General features: G+C 42.0%; 1 protein-coding gene across 1 annotated transcript in view; it reads left to right on the top strand.

The window, feature by feature from the left end:
* The window catches only part of TMEM167A (transmembrane protein 167A), a 60,171-nt gene that overhangs the window by 14,614 nt on the left and 25,962 nt on the right, over positions 1-19,595 (top strand). The window contains exon 2 of the mRNA XM_069224752.1: positions 1,811-1,920. Coding sequence (XP_069080853.1) covers positions 1,811-1,920 — 110 coding nt within the window. The remainder of the gene's footprint in view (positions 1-1,810; positions 1,921-19,595) is intronic.

The raw sequence follows: 19,595 nt of genomic DNA, 5'->3' as shown, positions 1-19,595 counted from the left end.
CCTGTGCAGACTTTGCGTGGTGTATCAATACACCTATTTGCAGCCTCCAAAAACAGTCAGTGCCCGCTATTCTCTGCTGTAGAGGTTGTCTAGGAGTCACGGTTCGTTGGATTCCAGCCTCCTGTGCGCAAATCCACTTTTGTTCCTGAGTTTTTGGATTCAGTTTAGTCCCTGGGAAGGTGCAGAAGATGATGACTCTACAGTTAGACAGTGTACTGACTAGAAAGTGCATTACTAAAGTTAAAGCAGCTGATTTGAATGATAAACGTGCTTTATTTTATTCGAATAGTTTGGAATTAGGCTGAGTTAGCAAATCCCCAGTGAGGACGCACAGCAGAGAATAACGTAGGATGGAGCAGCCATGCAAATATGGTATTACTAATTAGTTCACAAACATGTAATGAATCAAGGCATTTTATCATTGCTGTTTGATTGTGGGGTAGATAGTTTAATGCATGTCAGAATTATTCTCATAATGTGAAGGGCAACAGGTTCTGAACACTCATAAGGTAATCAGAAACCTGTAGATGTCCCTTGGATTTTGGAAGGTTCACCACTGTTGATGCAGGAAGGTAGACATGCTGAAATTATTGTATTGCCTGGGTGCATTTGTCTTTCAAGCTTTCCTACACCCCATCTCTCTGAGTACATTGGGGAACTTGTATAGGATTGGTTTGAGTTGGTAAGAGAGGAAAAGGTAAAATTAGATAAATTGAAGAGATGGCATGTAGACTGAAGTGTTCAGAATCCCAAACTTAAATGTTACTATTTGGCTTCACAGCTAAAGTGTGTAGCCGACTATCACTTATAAATGACTCTCTTCTGTTTATGGAGGTGATTTAATTAGTTGCCTTTAGCTTTCAGCATCGGACTCCAGGGCTCCTGGGGAAAGTGTCTTCCTTTATCACCTGTAAGTGACTCTTCTTTTCTACACTTGGCTAAATTTCTTGAAAATGTCAGTCTATTTTTATTATTAAAAATACATTATTACAAATGACACACGTTGTTGAAAAGCTAGAGGACAATCTAACTTATGTTGCCCATGTCAGTTATGAAGTCTGGGTACATTTTGATCAGGTTCCAATGGCAAACAAATATTGTTTTATTGCACCTTATTACGAGCAGAGGTGGGCGAACACCAAGAATTTCCCTCTGCGCAAGATTCCATGGATTTCCGCTAACGGGCGGAAAACATGCTCAGGCTGCAATTTAGCACGTGTAGCACAAGCTGCACTGAAACATGCATTGTGCAAGAGTGCATAGCCATTCGAGTTGAGTTTGCTGCAGCTCGAGTGTAAAATCTGCTTGAGTGACAGCCCTCAGACCGTGAACATCCGCTTTAGAAAACTACACTTAGGGACTCCAAACCTCCCTCGCGCTCGCCAGTTCGCATTTTCTGGAGCTTGGCAGGAGAAAAAGTCCGACATTCAGAGATTGGCAGATTTGGCCAGAATTCAACCAATTCCGTGAGTGTAATGAAACATTCCGCCCACAGCTAATTATGAGCACCAAGCTTACTCTTTTTTAAAAGAAACAAATTATTACAAAGAGTAACCGTTTAAATGCAGCCTCAGCAGCGAGTTTGAATGTACTTTTTTGTATAAAGTTAAACAGGTCTGCAGCTACATCATTAAATAAAGTAGCCTAGTGGTTTATTATTTGTTCTTAAAAAACTGAGAGCTTAGTTTTATTCTGCATAGAATAAAGTAAGAACACACTGGATTTGCAGTCATTAAGGTGATTGATTATTGAGTGAGTAAGATATAATTTGTATTAAGCGTTTAAATTTTTTTTTTCTTTTTTTTTCTAGTCTGCCATATTCAATTTCCAGAGTCTGCTGACCGTAATCCTTCTGCTGATATGCACCTGTGCGTATCTCCGAGCCATGGCTCCTAGTTTACTGGACAAAAACAAAACCGGGTAAGTACTTGGGTGTACAGCAGATGCATGCTAACCCTACACTGCAACAATATGTGAGTTACAAATCTGCCGTGCATACATGCAATATTTGCATATGCCAAGTATCTTCGAAATCTGTCTTCTGAAGAATAAACAGAAGTCGGAAAAAGCAACCGCCTTTTTAGGAATATCACCAAATTCTCTATTTACAGAGAATACACCCATATTTATCTGTTATGGTTGTGCACGAGAAAAGGTAGTTTCTCAGGCAGATCGGTATGCTCCGGGGACATTTACCTAACTGCTGATAGCTAATGTTTTCTTCACTCCCTATTCTTTTAGGTGCGGCCAAACCTGTGTATTTTAATCAATTTCAGTTCTTTGCGATCCAGAAGTGAGTTGTAGTGGTTGGTTTGTTAAGATTACACTATGGGCCATATGTACGAAAGCTTTTTCCCATAAACACAGAATGGGTAAAATCCTTTGGTACATCTGGCCCCAAATGTCTTTATGTATTAAATGTGTATTTTTATGTCTTCATTGTGACATAAAATGGAATTTTTGGGCACCTCAGTGCTTAATGTGTTAGATTTCTTGTCTTAGCTTTCATCTTTACAATTTGTGATGTTAAACTGCAGAGTTTCACGCCAAGAGAAACAGACAGATTTCCTTTGTCAATATTTGCACAAAGGTCCTGCCATAGCACCTCTTTACAGCACACAAGTGGGAGTATATTCATCCAAGCTTTTTATAGCAAGAGTTGTGTTATTGAGTTAATAGGTAGTTTCTCTGAGAAAATGCTGCAAAAAACGCTTTTTTTTATAGCAACACTTTGACACCTTCTGGTTTCCCCACACTGATGGGTTCAGCAGGACTTTGACAACTGATGGATAATCTCTGCTCTCTAAGATTGCAGATTATCATATTTGCATTTTGGTAACTACCTATAATGAACTCTGGGTAGACACTGGTTCAAAATGCATGAAGTGGGCAGAGGTTTGGACCAAGCCCTGCAGCACACATTCAAAGTGCGTGTGCAGCATGGGTCTGGCTGCCTGAAGGGATACATGGGGAAAGGCAGTTGGCTTCGAAGGCCACGCCCTGTGGCAATCCCTCCACCCTCATGCACAGTCATAGGCTATGCGCAAAGGAGGGTTGGCAACCCGTTGCTGGGTTTGTATGCCAATTGCCCTGCTTAGTGGGGAAGGGGGTACACATGCACCCCCACTCGCATGCACCCCAATACACACACCTACTCACTTGCACTCCGACACCCCCTCACCTCCGCATACATGCAGACACACACACCCTCCACACATACATACACACACGCCCTGCGGCACACCCATACTGCTATTTATACACACACACCACACACATGCACACAACACCCCCCTCTCACACCTCTTTTGGACAATCCCACTTATCTGTCTCCGCGAGGCTGTCGTCCGGGAGGGGATGGGTCTCGGCGTTTTCCTCAGCCAGCACCGCACTGCCGCTCAGGCAACTGCCGCGCTGTATTGCGTATCATAATACGGCATGTAGAGTCCTGTTGGCGTGACGGTGCTGGCAGTGGAAACGCCTCTCTTTTGCTGTCAGCCAGGCCGACGGGGTCCGATTTCCACCCGTAAACGGGCGGATATCTGAATTGACTCCTAATATGGCGATCGTCGGACTGCCAACACTGGCGGCCTTCTGGCGCCTGCGACTTCATCGGTCTTGTGGAAAGACCGACGAAGTCATAATGAAGGCCTTGGTCTGATTACTTTGTTCCTAATTATTGCCCAATACAACATTGACCTGTCCATGGTGTGTAACCTTTAATCTTCAGACTCTAAAACACAGGTGATTCCTTGTACTTTTTTAACTTTACCATGCAGTACTTTACTCCAAAGGTAAAGGGGGTGTGGGTAGATGAAAAATGGGAGGCTAGGTTTATTTTAGGATTTAAGAGTGGGTAAAGGTAATGGGGTCATGGCTGAATTTAGGTTAGAGTGGTGGATAGTGTAAAGAGGCAAGGGGTGATTTTAGGGGTAAAGAGTGGGTAACTGTACAGAGTTGTAAGGGTGATTTTAGCTTTCAAGAGGTGGGTAATAGTAAAGGGGCTTATGGTGAATTTGTGGTTTAGCTGCAGGCGGAAAGGGGGAAGCAGTGATTTTAGGGGTGAAAAGTGGCAAAGAGACGTGTGATTTTAGGGTTCAAAGGGTTTGATAGGGTTCAGGGGTGAGTAGAGATACAGGGAGGTATGGATGATTTTAGGGTACAGAGTAAATAGAGGTAGAGGTAAGGGTGATTTTAGGGTTGTGGGGTGGTTAGAGGTAAAGGAGGTAAGGGTGAATATAGGATAAAGGAGTGGGTAGAGATAAGGAAGTTAAAAGGTTTGCTAGGGGGTCGGGCGGGTAGAGATAGCAAGCAAGGTAAGCAGCTTTAGAAAAGGAGGGGTGTGGTGGATTCCCCCAAACCACACCCCTTTGCCCCCTCACACACACAGAAAAGGGGGGTGGGAATTTCATACCCCCCCCCCTTAAAAAGGAAAAATGTCTATCTACCTACCTATTTACATTATATCACATAACAGTTGTAGTGTAACGTTTTAAACTTTAAAAAACACTGATTCATCAGTTATACTCACTTCTAGGAACTATACTTTGTGAACTAGGGTACCTATATCTCGCGTCCACTCCCCCCCATGTATGGTCATGTCATCAATGATGTTATTTAAGATGTTGCACTGATGTTATCAGTGATGTAATTGAACATGTATTGAGTGATGTAATATATGGGAGTATTAGCTGTGCATGACGATGGTGTGAGTTACAGTTACTTTAGGAGATCAGTTGTGCCGCAGTTGTACGTGCTTGATTGCTCACTCACTATCTCTGCCTTCTCCAGTTCCTGCTTTATTTTCTCCTTGCCCCACACCTTGCTGCTTGGCCTGTCCATTGGAAGGTTTTTCTGGTCTCTAGTTTTTTCTTTGCTGCTGGAATTTATGTCTGAAGCAATTCTAGACTCCCAACTTTTATTCCCGTGTTTAGGTTTGTTTCTGGAGATAGTAGGCCATTCCTGTACAATGAGTAGCCCCTACATGCGTCACCAAGACTTGCTCATGACAAACAGGTTTTATCTTCTTCCACTGTTACTGGTGAACTCTTCAAAATCTACATAGAAATTTCTCCTCCAGATAATCCTACCGACATACCTACTCTATAATCCCAGTTTTTAAATTATAGTAGCACATCCTCCAAGAAGGAAATTGCAAAATCCCATGTCAAAATATCAAGCAGTTATAAAATAGCCAACTTCCCAGAACTGAACCTGCCTCATATTAACAAACTATTCAGTTTTAGACATAAGACCCTTAACCAAGTTCTAAAATTGCAGCAAAAAGTCTTTAAATCGCTCTTCAATTGGATCAGAGAGTTTTTCCAAACAGTGGCACCTCAATTTACAGAAATTATTAACATCTCCATACATCAAGGAACTGTAATTGCTAGGTCAAAACAAGCAATACTCCACTCTCCGTTTAAAAAAAAATAAAAGCATTCAGCAGACCACACCTTATTATCCAATTTCAGACTAGTCTCCATTCTTCCATTCATCAGTAAGATTTTGGAAAAATAAATTGGCATAAAAGTCCACGATCATCTAGAAGTCAACAATCTTCATCGTGACCATCAATCAGGTTTTAGGCCAGGAAGAGGGATAGAATCAGCACTAATATATGACAAACTATCTGATCGGGTTTGGACAACAACCAACTAGCAGCATTAATTCTTTTCAATCCATCTGCAGCCTCCAGAGCATAGATCACAAAAATTTGCTATGCAGATTAAAAGATTGGCTAGATGTGGCCTGCACTGGTCTACAACGGATCAGATCATTCATCAGTGACAGGAGACCCCAAATTACAATCAGTTTATCGCAAGTCACTCTTCCTTTTAGTATTTAGCATATGTAGGTCTCCTGGACAAAAATTATTGACTCATACTAACTATAGTTATAGTTGTACGCGGGTCATTCTCAAAGCTTCCTCAAATTACAAACAACTTCATATGATCAAAATAATTTCTCAGCATGCAAGGAAAGTATAGTGAATGAGGGGCAATCTGTTATACCTCAGTGGGGACATAACTGTGGTCCTCATATCAATAATGAACCAGAAATATCCAGATTGCCACCAGATACCTGGCCAAAGGTGTGAGGACAGCAGACATAACCTGGGAATTATCTTTGATGAGGAAATGTCATGATCCGCAGTTTAAATTAGGATAAGTGCCTGTTACCAATTGTCCGTGTTAATGTAAATCATACCTTTCCTCATGTCATATCATTGAAGTAACTAGCCAGTTGCAATAGCATCTATGCAGCACTGCAAAAATTGTAGTCACAGAAATTGATGGAAATCAAGCAGCAAGAAATTTATCTTAGCCTAAAAAAAATCAAACCTACTGCACTGTCCTGCTGAATCTTCATTGACTTGTATCCAGTAGAGAACGAATTTAGGATATTATGCATAAAGCATCACGTCAATGTGTCCTGCGGTACCTTCAACTATTTTTTCACCATCCCATGCAACAAGCAATTTGAGGTCATCCAGTACAGGGAGTGCAGAATTATTAGGCAAGTTGTATTTTTGAGGACTAATTTTATTATTGAACAACAACCATGTTCTCAATGAACCCAAAAAACTCATAAATATCAAAGCTGAATATTTTTGGAAGTAGTTTTTAGTTTGTTTTTAGTTTTAGCTATGTTAGGGGGATATCTGTGTGTGCAGGTGACTATTACTGTGCATAATTATTAGGCAACTTAACAAAAAAAAATATATACCCATTTCAATTATTTATTATTACCAGTGAAACCAATATAACATCTCAACATTCACAAATATACATTTCTGACATAACAAAACAAAAACAAATCAGTGACCAATATAGCCACCTTTCTTTGCAAGGACACTCAAAAGCCTGCCATCCATGGATTCTGTCAGTGTTTTGATCTGGTCACCATCAACATTGCGTGCAGCAGCAACCACAGCCTCCCAGACACTGTTCAGAGAGGTGTACTGTTTTCCCTCCTTGTAAATCTCACATTTGATGATGGACCACAGGTTCTCAATGGGGTTCAGATCAGGTGAACAAGGAGGCCATGTCATTAGATTTCCTTCTTTTATACCCTTTCTTGCCAGCCACGCTGTGGAGTACTTGGACGCGTGTGATGGAGCATTGTCCTGCATGAAAATCATGTTTTTCTTGAAGGATGCAGACTTCTTCCTGTACCACTGCTTGAAGAAGGTGTCTTCCAGGAACTGGCAGTAGGACTGGGAGTTGAGCTTGACTCCATCCTCAACCCGAAAAGGCCCCACAAGCTCATCTTTGATGATACCAGCCCAAACCAGTACTCCACCTCCACCTTGCTGGCGTCTGAGTCGGACTGGAGCTCTCTGCCCTTTACCAATCCAGCCACGGGCCCATCCATCTGGCCCATCAAGACTCACTCTCATTTCATCAGTCCATAAAACCTTAGAAAAATCAGTCTTGAGATATTTCTTGGCCCAGTCTTGACGTTTCAGCTTGTGTGTCTTGTTCAGTGGTGGTCGTCTTTCAGCCTTTCTTACCTTGGCCATGTCTCTGAGTATTGCACACCTTGTGCTTTTGGGCACTCCAGTGATGTTGCAGCTCTGAAATATGGCCAAACTGGTGGCAAGTGGCATCGTGGCAGCTGCACGCTTGACTTTTCTCAGTTCATGGGCAGTTATTTTGCACCTTGGTTTTTCCACACGCTTCTTGCGACCCTGTTGACTATTTTGAATGAAACGCTTGATTGTTCGATGATCACGCTTCAGAAGCTTTGCAATTTTAAGAGTGCTGCATCCCTCTGCAAGATATCTCACTATTTTTGACTTTTCTGAGCCTGTCAAGTCCTTCTTTTGACCCATTTTGCCAAAGGAAAGGAAGTTGCCTAATAATTATGCACACCTGATATAGGGTGTTGATGTCATTAGACCACACCCCTTCTCATTACAGAGATGCACATCACCTAATATGCTTAATTGGTAGTAGGCTTTCGAGCCTATACAGCTTGGAGTAAGACAACATGCATAAAGAGGATGATGTGGTCAAAATACTCATTTGCCTAATAATTCTGCACTCCCTGTATATCCCAACTCATTAAACATATGCCAGTAAAGCTGAAATTTGTAGGAAAGTCATGAAAAGTCCTAGCACCTTCTCTCTGCAAAAATTTGCCACCTACGCTGAGAAAGCAAAAGGACTTTTGCCAATTAAGGAAATTTGAAAAAACCTGGTTATTCATATACACATTTCTTCTCTCTTGCCTAAACCCCCCACAGTTTAAACTATTTCCATACCGTCTTCAATCTGCCTACACAGCCTTATAATATGCTTCTCCATACCTTCTCTGGTCTGTATGCCTCCCTTCTTTAACCCCCTCTTTCTGACCCTCCTTTTTCATTCCCTGCTTTTTCTTAATTTTAAAGTACTGTGATGTGGTTATTTCATTATTTCATGACAAGTAAGCACCTTTCAAAACGCCATAAATAAATAACTGTTTTTAGATATTGCCTTTTAAAATTCTTTGCCTGCATACAAGCAGACGAATAATCCAAGAACCAAATCACCTTTAGGATTCTTGGTTCCACTGCACTATGTTCCAGGGTATAGGCAGAATGTCCTAGCTGTCCTCTTGGCATATGATGCAAAATGTTCAGCAATTGGGGTATATTAACTTGACTGTTCAAAGATAAAACACTGAATTCCATGTAAAAGAATGAACTCCATTCGTGGAAGGCCTGTCTGTCATACGAAGAGCCTTTTTATTGAAAAAAAGGCTTGTGGTAGGCTGAGTTTGCATGAAAGTTTAAAGGTTTTGCTCAAATAGTTTAATTTATGCATTAAACTTATTTGATCCAAATAGTGGCTGAACATATATTTCAGTGAAGTTAGAGTGACTGAAATCAGGTGTATATGTTTAATAAATTAAAAGTAAAAACTCTGGTTGGGAATCATGTTATCTCAAGTAATTAGTTATTAAAGCTGATCACTTTTGAAAACATTGTTGAAGACGATGTAGTAAAATACAGCTTTTGAGCATTGTTTTAATCTTAAGTGTTTACATCCTGTTTATGTTGCTCCTTTATGTGGACAAATGCAATTTGATCGTGGCTGGTGGCCTCCAAAATAACATTTCCTTGATATAGAGGACATTTCAGTTCTGTTATCCCTGAGAAGTCTACAGACCAACATCTGCTCACCAATCCAGATCTCATTATACAGCTCATGGTCTGCTGATACTGCTGACCTACAAGTATTGATCCTGTGATAAGCCATGCTGAGGTGGGATAGTTTCAACATAAAATTCAGATAATACACTACATCTGCTCCCACGGGATCCAGAGTCTGTCCTTCACACAATGGGACCATCTGCACCAAGCTGAAACATATTGCTTGATTGTGAAATCTGTCCAAGCCTTCTTGATGAACTCCAAAGCATGTTACAAAAGACCCGGGATGCACTAGCATCTCTGGTAGTCTTCCACACCATCAGTTGGAAATTCCTGTCCAGTAGTAGTTGATGTGAGTTGCCACAAACGTCCTTCAGCATGTTGGGGTTTGGAAGAAGTAGGACTGGAGAATCTGTAGAAAGTTCAAGAAAAACTGGACACCAAGCTTGTGAGCTCCAAACTGGTGTCATTAAGATCAATGTCACCTTTTATCTCCCTACATATCAGACTGATGATCACCGCAAGAGACAGGAACGCATACCAAAAGCATTTGTTCCAGTCTTGCATTAACTCATTTGTCACTATTGCCTGTGGGTAGGGTCCTCACCAGAAGAAGTGAGGCAGTTGTTGGTTGACACACAATGCAAAAAGTTCCACCTAGCAGGAACCCCACATGTTCGTCATTGTTTAAAAAATAATCTGATTCAGCTTCCAAGCACTGACATCTTTCCATTGCCTAGAGGTCCAGTGCACAATAAGATTGACCATCATTGGCATACTCCAATATCCTTCCATCCTGGCAGAAGTGCTAAAAATCCATGGCAAACTTCACCAGTACTCAAGATCTTGTACCTCTGAGACTAGTGGTGTCCCCGACTGCCAATACATTGTCTATTTTGAGAAGAATGCAGCACAACACTCTGTCTCTCGAGAGGCATCACAATGCAAACTACACCACAAGGAGCTGTAAGTAGTTGATATGCAACTTTCTTTCCTGCTTTAACCAACTTTCTGCGGTAATGACTCCACTCAAGGCACCCCATCCGAAGATACTCTCATCTGACTCTGTGACCATTTCCAGGGCAAACCAAAAAATGGCCTTGCTATTCCAAGCCTCAATGTGGTCTAGCCACCACTAGTTCTCTGGCATCCGGTGTCAGTCAGATCTGTGTCACAAGGTGGCCCTTTAAGTGAGGTGGTTTCAGCCTGTGCAGTACTCAACAGTGAAGGGGCCCTGGAAAAAAGTGCCTGAATTAACGCTGTCAAAAGCCTGACTACTCAGGCTAGGTATCTCAAAGACATGTCCTCTTTCTCTTGAGTCAGCATCAGTTCCTTCTTGATGAGGGCCAGTATCTTAGGTACAATTATCGGTGTCTGCTGTGCGAAATCAATGATGAATCTTAAAACCTTCACTAACTGACAGGGTTTGAACTGAAACTTCTGATTATATCAAAATCTAATTGTTGTAGTAGTACTATTGCTATTTTTAGTTTGTTCCAAAGTTGTACAGCATTCTGTTTCATCAGTAAGATGTCATCCAGATTGAGTATTGGTCTAACGCCCCTGGATCGTAGCAGTTCCACTACGGATCTTTTCACCTTGGTGAGGCACAAAGGAGTGGAAGAGAGCCTGAAATGTAGGGCCACAAATTCCTCATATACTTCTGGTCAGGAAGACTTCTCTGATCCTTTTGGTTCCTGACATTGTAACTGTCTTGTTTTCTGGTATTTCTCAGAGGGTAAGGAATAAGGGTGGAAGGTAGAGCACCCGGCCTCTACTGGAACCTGCAAAAACCTTCTTGCTGAGTACCTTCTTCTGGGACTGTTGGGCTCTGCCAAAGGGAGAAATGGTGGCCATGAAATTAGTTAACTGTTTAATGAAGCAGTCAGTCTTCTTCAGCCATCAGTCCTGCATCAGTGATGGCAATTCCGCCCCGTTTTGGGTCAATTTTTATCAAAATTGATCATCATCTTCCTGTGGAAAGTGTGCACTTGGAGTTTCCGAGGAAACAAATGGCTCTCTGCTCTCAGCCCAACAAAACAAAAGATTAGGAGATGCCAGTTTCTTTGGTCTCTTCTGCATATCTAAAATTTTTGTTAAGGGCCACAAGATGTCCAGTAGCTTGTCTTGGCAAGCTTTCCTGGAGCAATTGAGCCCTCTCTTGTGATCCTCTGTGAACTTGGAATTGAATGTGGCCAACTTGTCATTGATTTTTGGGATAAGGGATACCTAGGCCTCCAGGAACAGTGTTGGGTATTGTGCCTTAGGGCAGCCCCTTATCTCCTTGTCCATGGGTCTCCCGATTCTACTGCCCACATACTGGGATAGTTTTGCTGATAGAGCCCACTCTTTCTTGCACAGATGGCAGATGTTTTCTGGGTCAAACATGCCTGCTGGCTCCTTTACCTTCACTAAACCATCTTAGGGAAGCTTTCCAGTCTGCGAGGCTTGGGACCACTTTCCACTCACCATGGTCTGCTTGGATACTGTTCGTCGTCAAGGCCCTCCTACGGAAGGAAACCTCCATCATCCATTTGGGGTACTCCCAGGACGTGCTTAATCTGTACGTTACTATAAGCCCCTTGCCCAAGCCTCTTTAAAGCAATGGAAGGAGGTGAGGATTTTGTCTTGGTCTTGACATGTTCTTTTGGTGCTTCCTGGTGTTCTGTGGGCCGCAAGGGGCTGTTATCTTCTCCCAGAGGGGTGCTTCATGCTGTTCTTGCCAGCGAGCAATAGAATTTGTCTGCTCAGTGGCTCCAAAGCCTGATGCATTGCTGTTGAGGCACAGAGTGATGGGTCAATTGTGTTCATGAATTCTTCATCAATGGGGAGGAGGAATTGATTGCCCTCCCTCCTAACTTATACATTTTTTTATCAGGAGACCTTAGTTGCTTTATAGTGCCTAGGGTCTCAGATTATGGATCCTTGAATATTGCTTATAAATGCAGAAAGATCCTGCTGTGTCTTGAAAAGCCCTTAGATATATTTGGGTTCCATGAAGTGATATGCCTCACTGGTCTGTAGCAGGCACAATGAAGGATCGGAGCCCAGCAGCGTTTCAGTGAAGTCATACCGTGCCTCCTTTGAAGCCCCTGGGGCGAATTTAGCAGAAAAATACTGTTAGTTCCTACATTGTATGCATGGAGCTAAATATCACTGGGCAAAGCCTGCTGAAGGCGTGGTTTCTCTCTCCTCTTCGATACCTAGAAAAGGACACAGACTGGAAGGGTCTGTGTACACCGCACCCCTAGCGATACTGACCTGGAAGTGCCGGAAGTCTGTGCAGCCTGTCCACGTGGTGCAATAAGTCACAGGAGGTTAAATAAGGCATCACCTTGTATGCTATGCAGCCTTTCCCAGAAGGAATCGATTCCTTAATAAAAACGATTAAGGTAGCAGCATCAACAATTAAGGTCAACCAAACTCTCCTCCCTGCCTGACAAGGGCTAGCCAACATAATATTTAAAAAAAAAAAAAAAACGAGGCGATGGCGCTATAAACATTTCTAAATTAACCATTGGCAAACAAGAAAATGCACAAGGCAAATTACTCAACTGGCTGCTGAGCAGTGACTAAAGAGGGGTGTTTTCCTTGTGAATGTTACTATGTGGAGATCGTGATTGCTGATTGGTGGACGTTTAAATCCCTTTTGCTGGGACTCATAGAATTTGTGGGCTTAGGCTAATACAATGTTTTCACTGTTAATGTTGGGCTACTGAGCAAAATAAATGAAGCAAGTAAACGCATGTCTTGACATACATTTTGGTAAACAAGTTTGCAAACAATTAAACGAGATATCTCTTGTGAATTCTGTTATTGTACTTCGGGAGACACTACACATTTGCTTCTGTTTTTTGTTCTGGTTTGGAAGACCCCTGAAATCGATTTTCACTTTCATTGTTTAAAAATTTGAATGTGAATTTATTTTTCGAACTGTTAAATATACATAATGGTGATAGTATAACTGTGTATATTGTGTGTGTGTGTGTATATATAAATAAGTATATATATATATATACATTAGCGATTTTATGTAAATATTCTAAAAGTTGAAGTGTTTATTGTAAGTATCTCGGTGATCTTAAATATTCAATAAACAGATATGCATATAAGCAACCTAAAGCAGACTAATGTGGCACGCAGCGATTGTTCAGATTTATTCCAGTTCGTTGTGTAAAAGTGTGTAAAACTAAACGGCTGATGGATTCGCCTGTACAGATTACTCCATGATTGCTCTCGCTGGATGTCTCTACCACGAGTTACTTGGCTTGGTTTTCACCATTACCCCTTAAATCTTGATTGATGATCAGTTTGTTGTTTTCTCTCTCGCTTTTCTGTCAAAGTGTTTTCACCAACCTGTTTCTAATTAGGCATGGAATGTGTGTGTGTGTGTGTGTGATAATATCCTGTATCTATTTAACTAACTCTTTTCAGTTACTTTTTATTAAACAGAAAACGTTGAAATAACGGCACACTTGCACCGTCTTGTGTAAACGTTTTTTGTGTGTGTTTTTTTTTTTTTTTAATTTTATTTTGTTAATGGAATTAAAATATGTTTTAGCGTGTCTCCTTCTCCTTAATCCCAGCCATTACATTTTTACCTTTCTAGTATGTCGGCTGACTCGCTTGATGCTGTGCAGCCTTTAAAAAGAAACTTTTAGAATACAAGCCATGAATGAGTGCTAATAGCAGAGATCCTGATTGTCTTCAGAGAATGGCATGTTAACAAGTGTGAGGTGATGTGTGAGTGATAGGCAGGCATGACAGTTTGGAGTGCAGCATTTTAGTGTAAGTGAAAATGGATAGGAAACTTTGAATTTTCCTTCATAGCTCTGTAAAATTACCGCACTCAGCATGTCATTGTGATAATGGTGTTTAATGGAACCTCGATATAAATGCCTTTTGATAACTCTTTGCTAAACAGCTGAGTTGCAATTAATCCATGATAACCTGTGTCACCAATGTGATTTGTCTCATTCATGTGATCGTGACGAACACTTGGCTGTTGCATTCAGTGGAATTTGATCCTGTTTTTCTGTGATCAATGCTGTATTTAAAGTAGATATGTAAAATCTGCCTGCTTAACATCATCAAATTGTGAAAACATTTCTGCATATTTAATCGTCTCAATGGTTATTCATTCTGTTTTTATTCACCATGGTTGGGCATATGCAATTAAGCTAAGTAAATGACTACTCTTCAAGTCGTTACCTCAGTAGCGACCAAGAGCGCCCACGTGGGAAAGAGCTTACCTGTACTGCCACCAGTTAAATACATATTAAATGTACTGCTGCATATTAAACCTGAATTGTCTTTTGCTGTTATATCCATTTCCAACTTGTTGGCATAAAATGTCATTCCTTTTGGGAAGATGGAATACTTAGTAGACGCGTCAGCATTTGGTCAGGTGACCAACACAAATTAAAGGATGCGTGAATCCACCTATGTGTGTTGTCTTTGTTAAAAACAATTATTAAAGAACGGCAGACGCGAGTTCTGACTGACATCTCTCTTGACCTTGAAAGTCGTAAATTATATTCGCTTCGTGTACTATGTTAAGTGGTTCTTTTTCAGATTTTCTCTACATAAATATCTGGTAAAGTGGTTATGAGATTGCGGATTGAGTCCGTCAATCGTCATAAGGAAGTAGGCAGCCGCTTGCCCGACGGCAGTACTCGGTAACCAGTCATAAAGAAAACTATCTAGGAAAAAGCCCACAAGTCAAATACGCGTTTTCTAGGCCCCTCAAGGAAATCCTAGGTTACCAAAGATTATCTACAGCACTCTTGTGACAAACATTCGCCATTTTCCTATTTCCTACAAATGATCTCTGTTTTCAAACCTACCATATTCAGATAGCTTATGCTTTTGAAAAGAAAACCGTGAAACCTAACTTTGGGGACACAACAATGACCTTTTGCATCTATGTGACTAAGAAACAAGCTGTGGTAAAGCCAACATGTCTTGCATACTGGTCTGAAGTATTAGCTTTTCCAGAGCTTGTTTGCCTTGACTTTTGGTCTGCTTATAGTTCAAAAATGGTATGACAGTAAATTAATAATAAAGTATTACAAAAGTGCAATGGATGTCTATTTTCTAGGTGGCCAACAGCCGTTTTTGAATACTGAATTGGGAATAAAGTATGTTATACTCTGCCACCCATTGTGGAAAGCAACAAATGGTCCGTAGCAGTGTGCAAATGCTGGGCCCTCACAAAGAAATATAATGGGTGGTGGGGGGAGTGGAGAGGTGGGGGAGGAATGGATGGGGAGAGAGCGAATGAACAGGGGACAGAAAAGGCAAGGGCGAGCAGGAAGGAGCAGGATAGCTATGCATGGGGGAAAGAGTGTCAACAGATGGTAAGAGGAAAAAGCAAGAAAGCAGGGAGTAGAAAAGAAAGGCCAAGTGATGAACAGTAGAAGGGGAAATCACCTCGAAAGGGAGAAAAGGCAAGATAATGAAGCTCTGGAAGGGGAAGGACATGATTGTCATTATTCATTCAGCGTATACTCTGAATTGTATAGCAAGTGCTATTTGAGGCAGAATGGAGCTCTTGGAGGAACGCCAAGTGACCGCCATGGAGTGTTTAAAATTGACTTAAAAAAAAAAAATCCCCTCACTTCATCAGTGGAAGGATGCAACTCTTCCAGTTAGGATAGTGCACAAAGCAAGAATGTTTCAAGAGCAGGGAAAACACAAAAATAGGAACATGATCGAATAAGGAACAGAGAGCCGAAAGAGCATCCAATCATGAGCAATGAGCTGACCCAAAGCCACTCTGTGTGTATTGCCATACACAATAGGTCTTCAACAATAGACATCTAAAGCCATCAGTAGACTAGGTACACCATTGGCAGAGTTGCATTTCTTAGTTTGGTTAATTGCACAGCCACGTTTTCAACTTCTTTTGGAATTCTAGAAGAAAGGGAGGAGGCTCTGATGTGGAGTGGTCATTTCCTGATGCATGCACTGTCTTCTTCTTTTCCCATTTTTGATATAGACCTGTGCTTTTGCTTACAGGTCAGAACCCACTCATTTTACACATTTAGCTCTAGAAAATTAGTTCTATAAATGTTGTTTCTGAAACCGTTGAAAGGCCGAAAACATCCCACCCCTTCTACATCTGTAAGCTGACCTATGGATAAGGGATTTTTTTCTGAGATGTGTAAGCATCCTGAAGATCACAAATTCAAAGCACATTGTTATCCTCTGAAGTCAATAAACTGAGTACCACTGAGTTGAATAATGGTTATGACTGCCAGATACAAAATGATAAGTATGTGATGACGAGCACAATGCAAAAATTTGACTGTAAAAAAGGTTACCAAAGAGCACCCCCCCTTGCAATAAATGATATTGCGAGTGTGCTATAATGAGCGATATTTTAAGGTTCCTGAGAGCAAAACCAAATGGAGGGGTAGTGTTCTTAATCATGTAGAGCTTGCAGCTCACTCATAGATCCAAACATGAGTTGAGAACACTGTTCTAGTCCATGAGCTCAATGTCTGATGGCACAGAGATCTGTATTGTATTGTATTGCCCTTACATTTCCCTGATTGATGCTCTCTTCAGTGAACACACTTTAGGAGTGTAATAAACACTTTTTTGCAGACCATGCTAAACTTGTCTTAATAAATGTGCTCCAGCTGTATAAGCACAAAAAAAGAGTGGTAGGTGTTGCTAGTACAGCCAGGGCCTGCAGTATTAAACTTGTTGGCCGTAACATTGTGCTCGCTGCTAGAAGATGAGTACGGGAAAAACTGAGGAGTCAATCTGGCATGGCAAATCTTGCGAAAAGAGCAGTGGTGTGAAGGAGAAGAAAGCATTTTATCTGCAGTGTTTCGCCTTTGAAGTTAGTAAGGAAGAGATAATTGCATGAAAGTTTTAAGCCAGGAGATGCAAAAATGACATTGATATAATGGTCAATAGGCGGTGATTGTGAATAGGCAGAAATAGCAGTTGTTCTATCGGTGGTAGGCAAATCAGAGACTTTTAAAGCATGGGCAAAGTGGGCTCTGGCCAAAGGCCCCATCCTTTCATGGGGCCCCCTTAGAGATCCAGCTCTATTCCGCTGAAATTCTTGCCCTGATGACCTTGAATCTTAAACAGATTGTTTTTTTTATTTTTAATGTGGGTGATGTGTGAGAGTCGATTACCGATATTTTGCAGAGAACTGTTGTGTTTGTTTCATGCAACATCCATAAAAAAGGTTCTTTTATATCAAAATTGGACCTCACATATGAGAAATGGGGTTACGTCGCAGAGATTATTTGCAGTAATATTAGTGAACTGCTGCTGCGTTACAATATTACAAACACGCCACTATCCCCAATTATTAGATGTAGACTCATTTAGAATTTGGAGGAGTGTGCCTGTGCACTGTCAGTGACCTGACCGAAAAGGGCGTGAAAGAGCTGAAATTGGATCATAAATTCAAAGCTGTTCCGAACGGGGCCCCCAAAGTACGTTTGGCCCAGGGCCTCTAAAATCCTTAAGATGTACCTGGGACAACTATGGTCTTGAGAGATGTATAGTAGGACTCACAAACATGTTGCAGTTAAAAGTGTATAAACGTACAAGCAGAGCACGCATTTCTGGAAAAGAAATGATTGCCAGTTTACAAACACATAAGAAAGTAAGGATAGATAACAAGAGTGAAGGAATGAATTGAACTAGTGGGAATCTGAAAGACCACTTCAGCAAACGGTGCATACATTGTTCCACTCTTTGATCCTCCACAGTTTTTCCTAATGTTCATCTGACCCTTACCACTGCCCCTATACATCTCACAGCAACAGAGAACCCACAAGGCTCTTTGTCTTCACTCCATATTCCTCTGGCTGGCATTGGCCTTTTCCCAGTCTCTTCAAAGTTGAAATATTTTATTAGCTTTTTTCTGTCAAATCGCATTACTTTAAAAATCAGCAGTTTGTCTGGATTTCTATTTGATCCGTCATTGTCAGCTAGTGACAAAAAATTTGATTGGTGTCTGAGCAACTGCTATCTGAAACGATGCTGTCAATGTCCATGGCTAAAAGATTGTTTATTAGTTTGAGGCGAACATTACTTGAAGTTCACTTTTTTCTACACTTACTGTCTATTTTTCCATCTATGAATAGAAAGCTACTGTCAGAAGGGGCGCGGGGCAAGCAGGAATTACTGGACCCAACTGTGGTGGTTGAGACCTTTTACTCCTGATGTACAGGGCCCAGTCTGCTACAGGCTCTGAAGCAGCTGAGTCAAGTACTCCTTCAGCAATTGACTCTCAGCGGTAGCATGGGGTCAAGCAGTCTAAAGTTTCTTGAGAGGAGGAAGGTGTAAGTTAAGCACAGACTCACAACTCTAAATTCATCCAGCAACTCCAATAAACGTTGGTCAAGTCAAATACTTGCTTTTATGTAAAAAGGAGCATTTATCTACTAACGACCCCACCGAACACGCACGTAATCTGGGGTCCATCCTGGACTCATCGCTATCAATGACCCAGCAAGTCAACGCCGTCTCTTCCTCCTGCTTCACCACCCTCTGCATGCTTCAGAAGATCTACAAATGGATCCTCACCGGAACCAGAAGGATGGTCACCCAAACCCTCGTAAGCAGCAGACTGGACTACGGGAACGCCCTCTACACAGGAACCACGGCCAATCTCCAGAAAAGACTACAACGCATACAGAATGCCTCTGCACGCCTCATCCTGGACATCCCCCGCTACAGCCACATCACAGCCCACCTGAGAGACCTGCACTCCCTCCCTGTCAACAAGAGAATCACAATCAAGCTCTTCACCCACGCTCACAAAGCACTGCACTATGCCGGACCTGAATACCTCAAGAGACGACTCTTCTTCTACACCCCAACCCGCCAGCTTTGCTCAGCTGACCCTGCCCTCACCACGGTTCCACGCATCCACAGAACGACCGCCGGTGGCAGATCATTCTCACACCTCGCCGCCAAGACGTGGAACACTCTTCCTATCCACCTGCGACAGACACAGGACCTGCTAACCTTCAGGAGACACCTCAAGACCTGGCTGTTCGAACAGTAGCACCCCCGCACACCCCAAGCACCTTGAGACCCTCACGGGTGAGTAGTGTACTTTACAAATGCTATTATTGAGTGATTGAATACAACAAACTGCAAACAATATAGAGAGTCTTTTTGAGGCAAGCCCTCTAGCGTAACCCTGCCAGCCATTAATGGCTGACGGCAGCTGTTCCACATTCACATGTGGTGATGTCCAAGCTAGGCTAAAGTGTTCAAGTCTCAGAAGTTCTGAGGGGCTCTTCAGCATGAATCTCGAGTCCCCGCGCTAGAGCGCCAGTTTAGTGCAGGTTCCCAGGGCCCGCCTGCCCATTTGTCAATTTTACTTGCTCTTGGAGTTGTATTTTTTTTCTCCTCTGTTGCCCCTTGTCAGCTTGTGCCCAGACACCGGGAGGCTGTGGCTGCAGTTGCC

The sequence above is a fragment of the Pleurodeles waltl genome, chromosome 1_1, assembly GCF_031143425.1.
Source record: "Pleurodeles waltl isolate 20211129_DDA chromosome 1_1, aPleWal1.hap1.20221129, whole genome shotgun sequence".
Taxonomy (NCBI): Eukaryota; Metazoa; Chordata; class Amphibia; order Caudata; family Salamandridae; genus Pleurodeles; species Pleurodeles waltl.
This window is presented reverse-complemented; position numbering and strand designations above follow the sequence as displayed.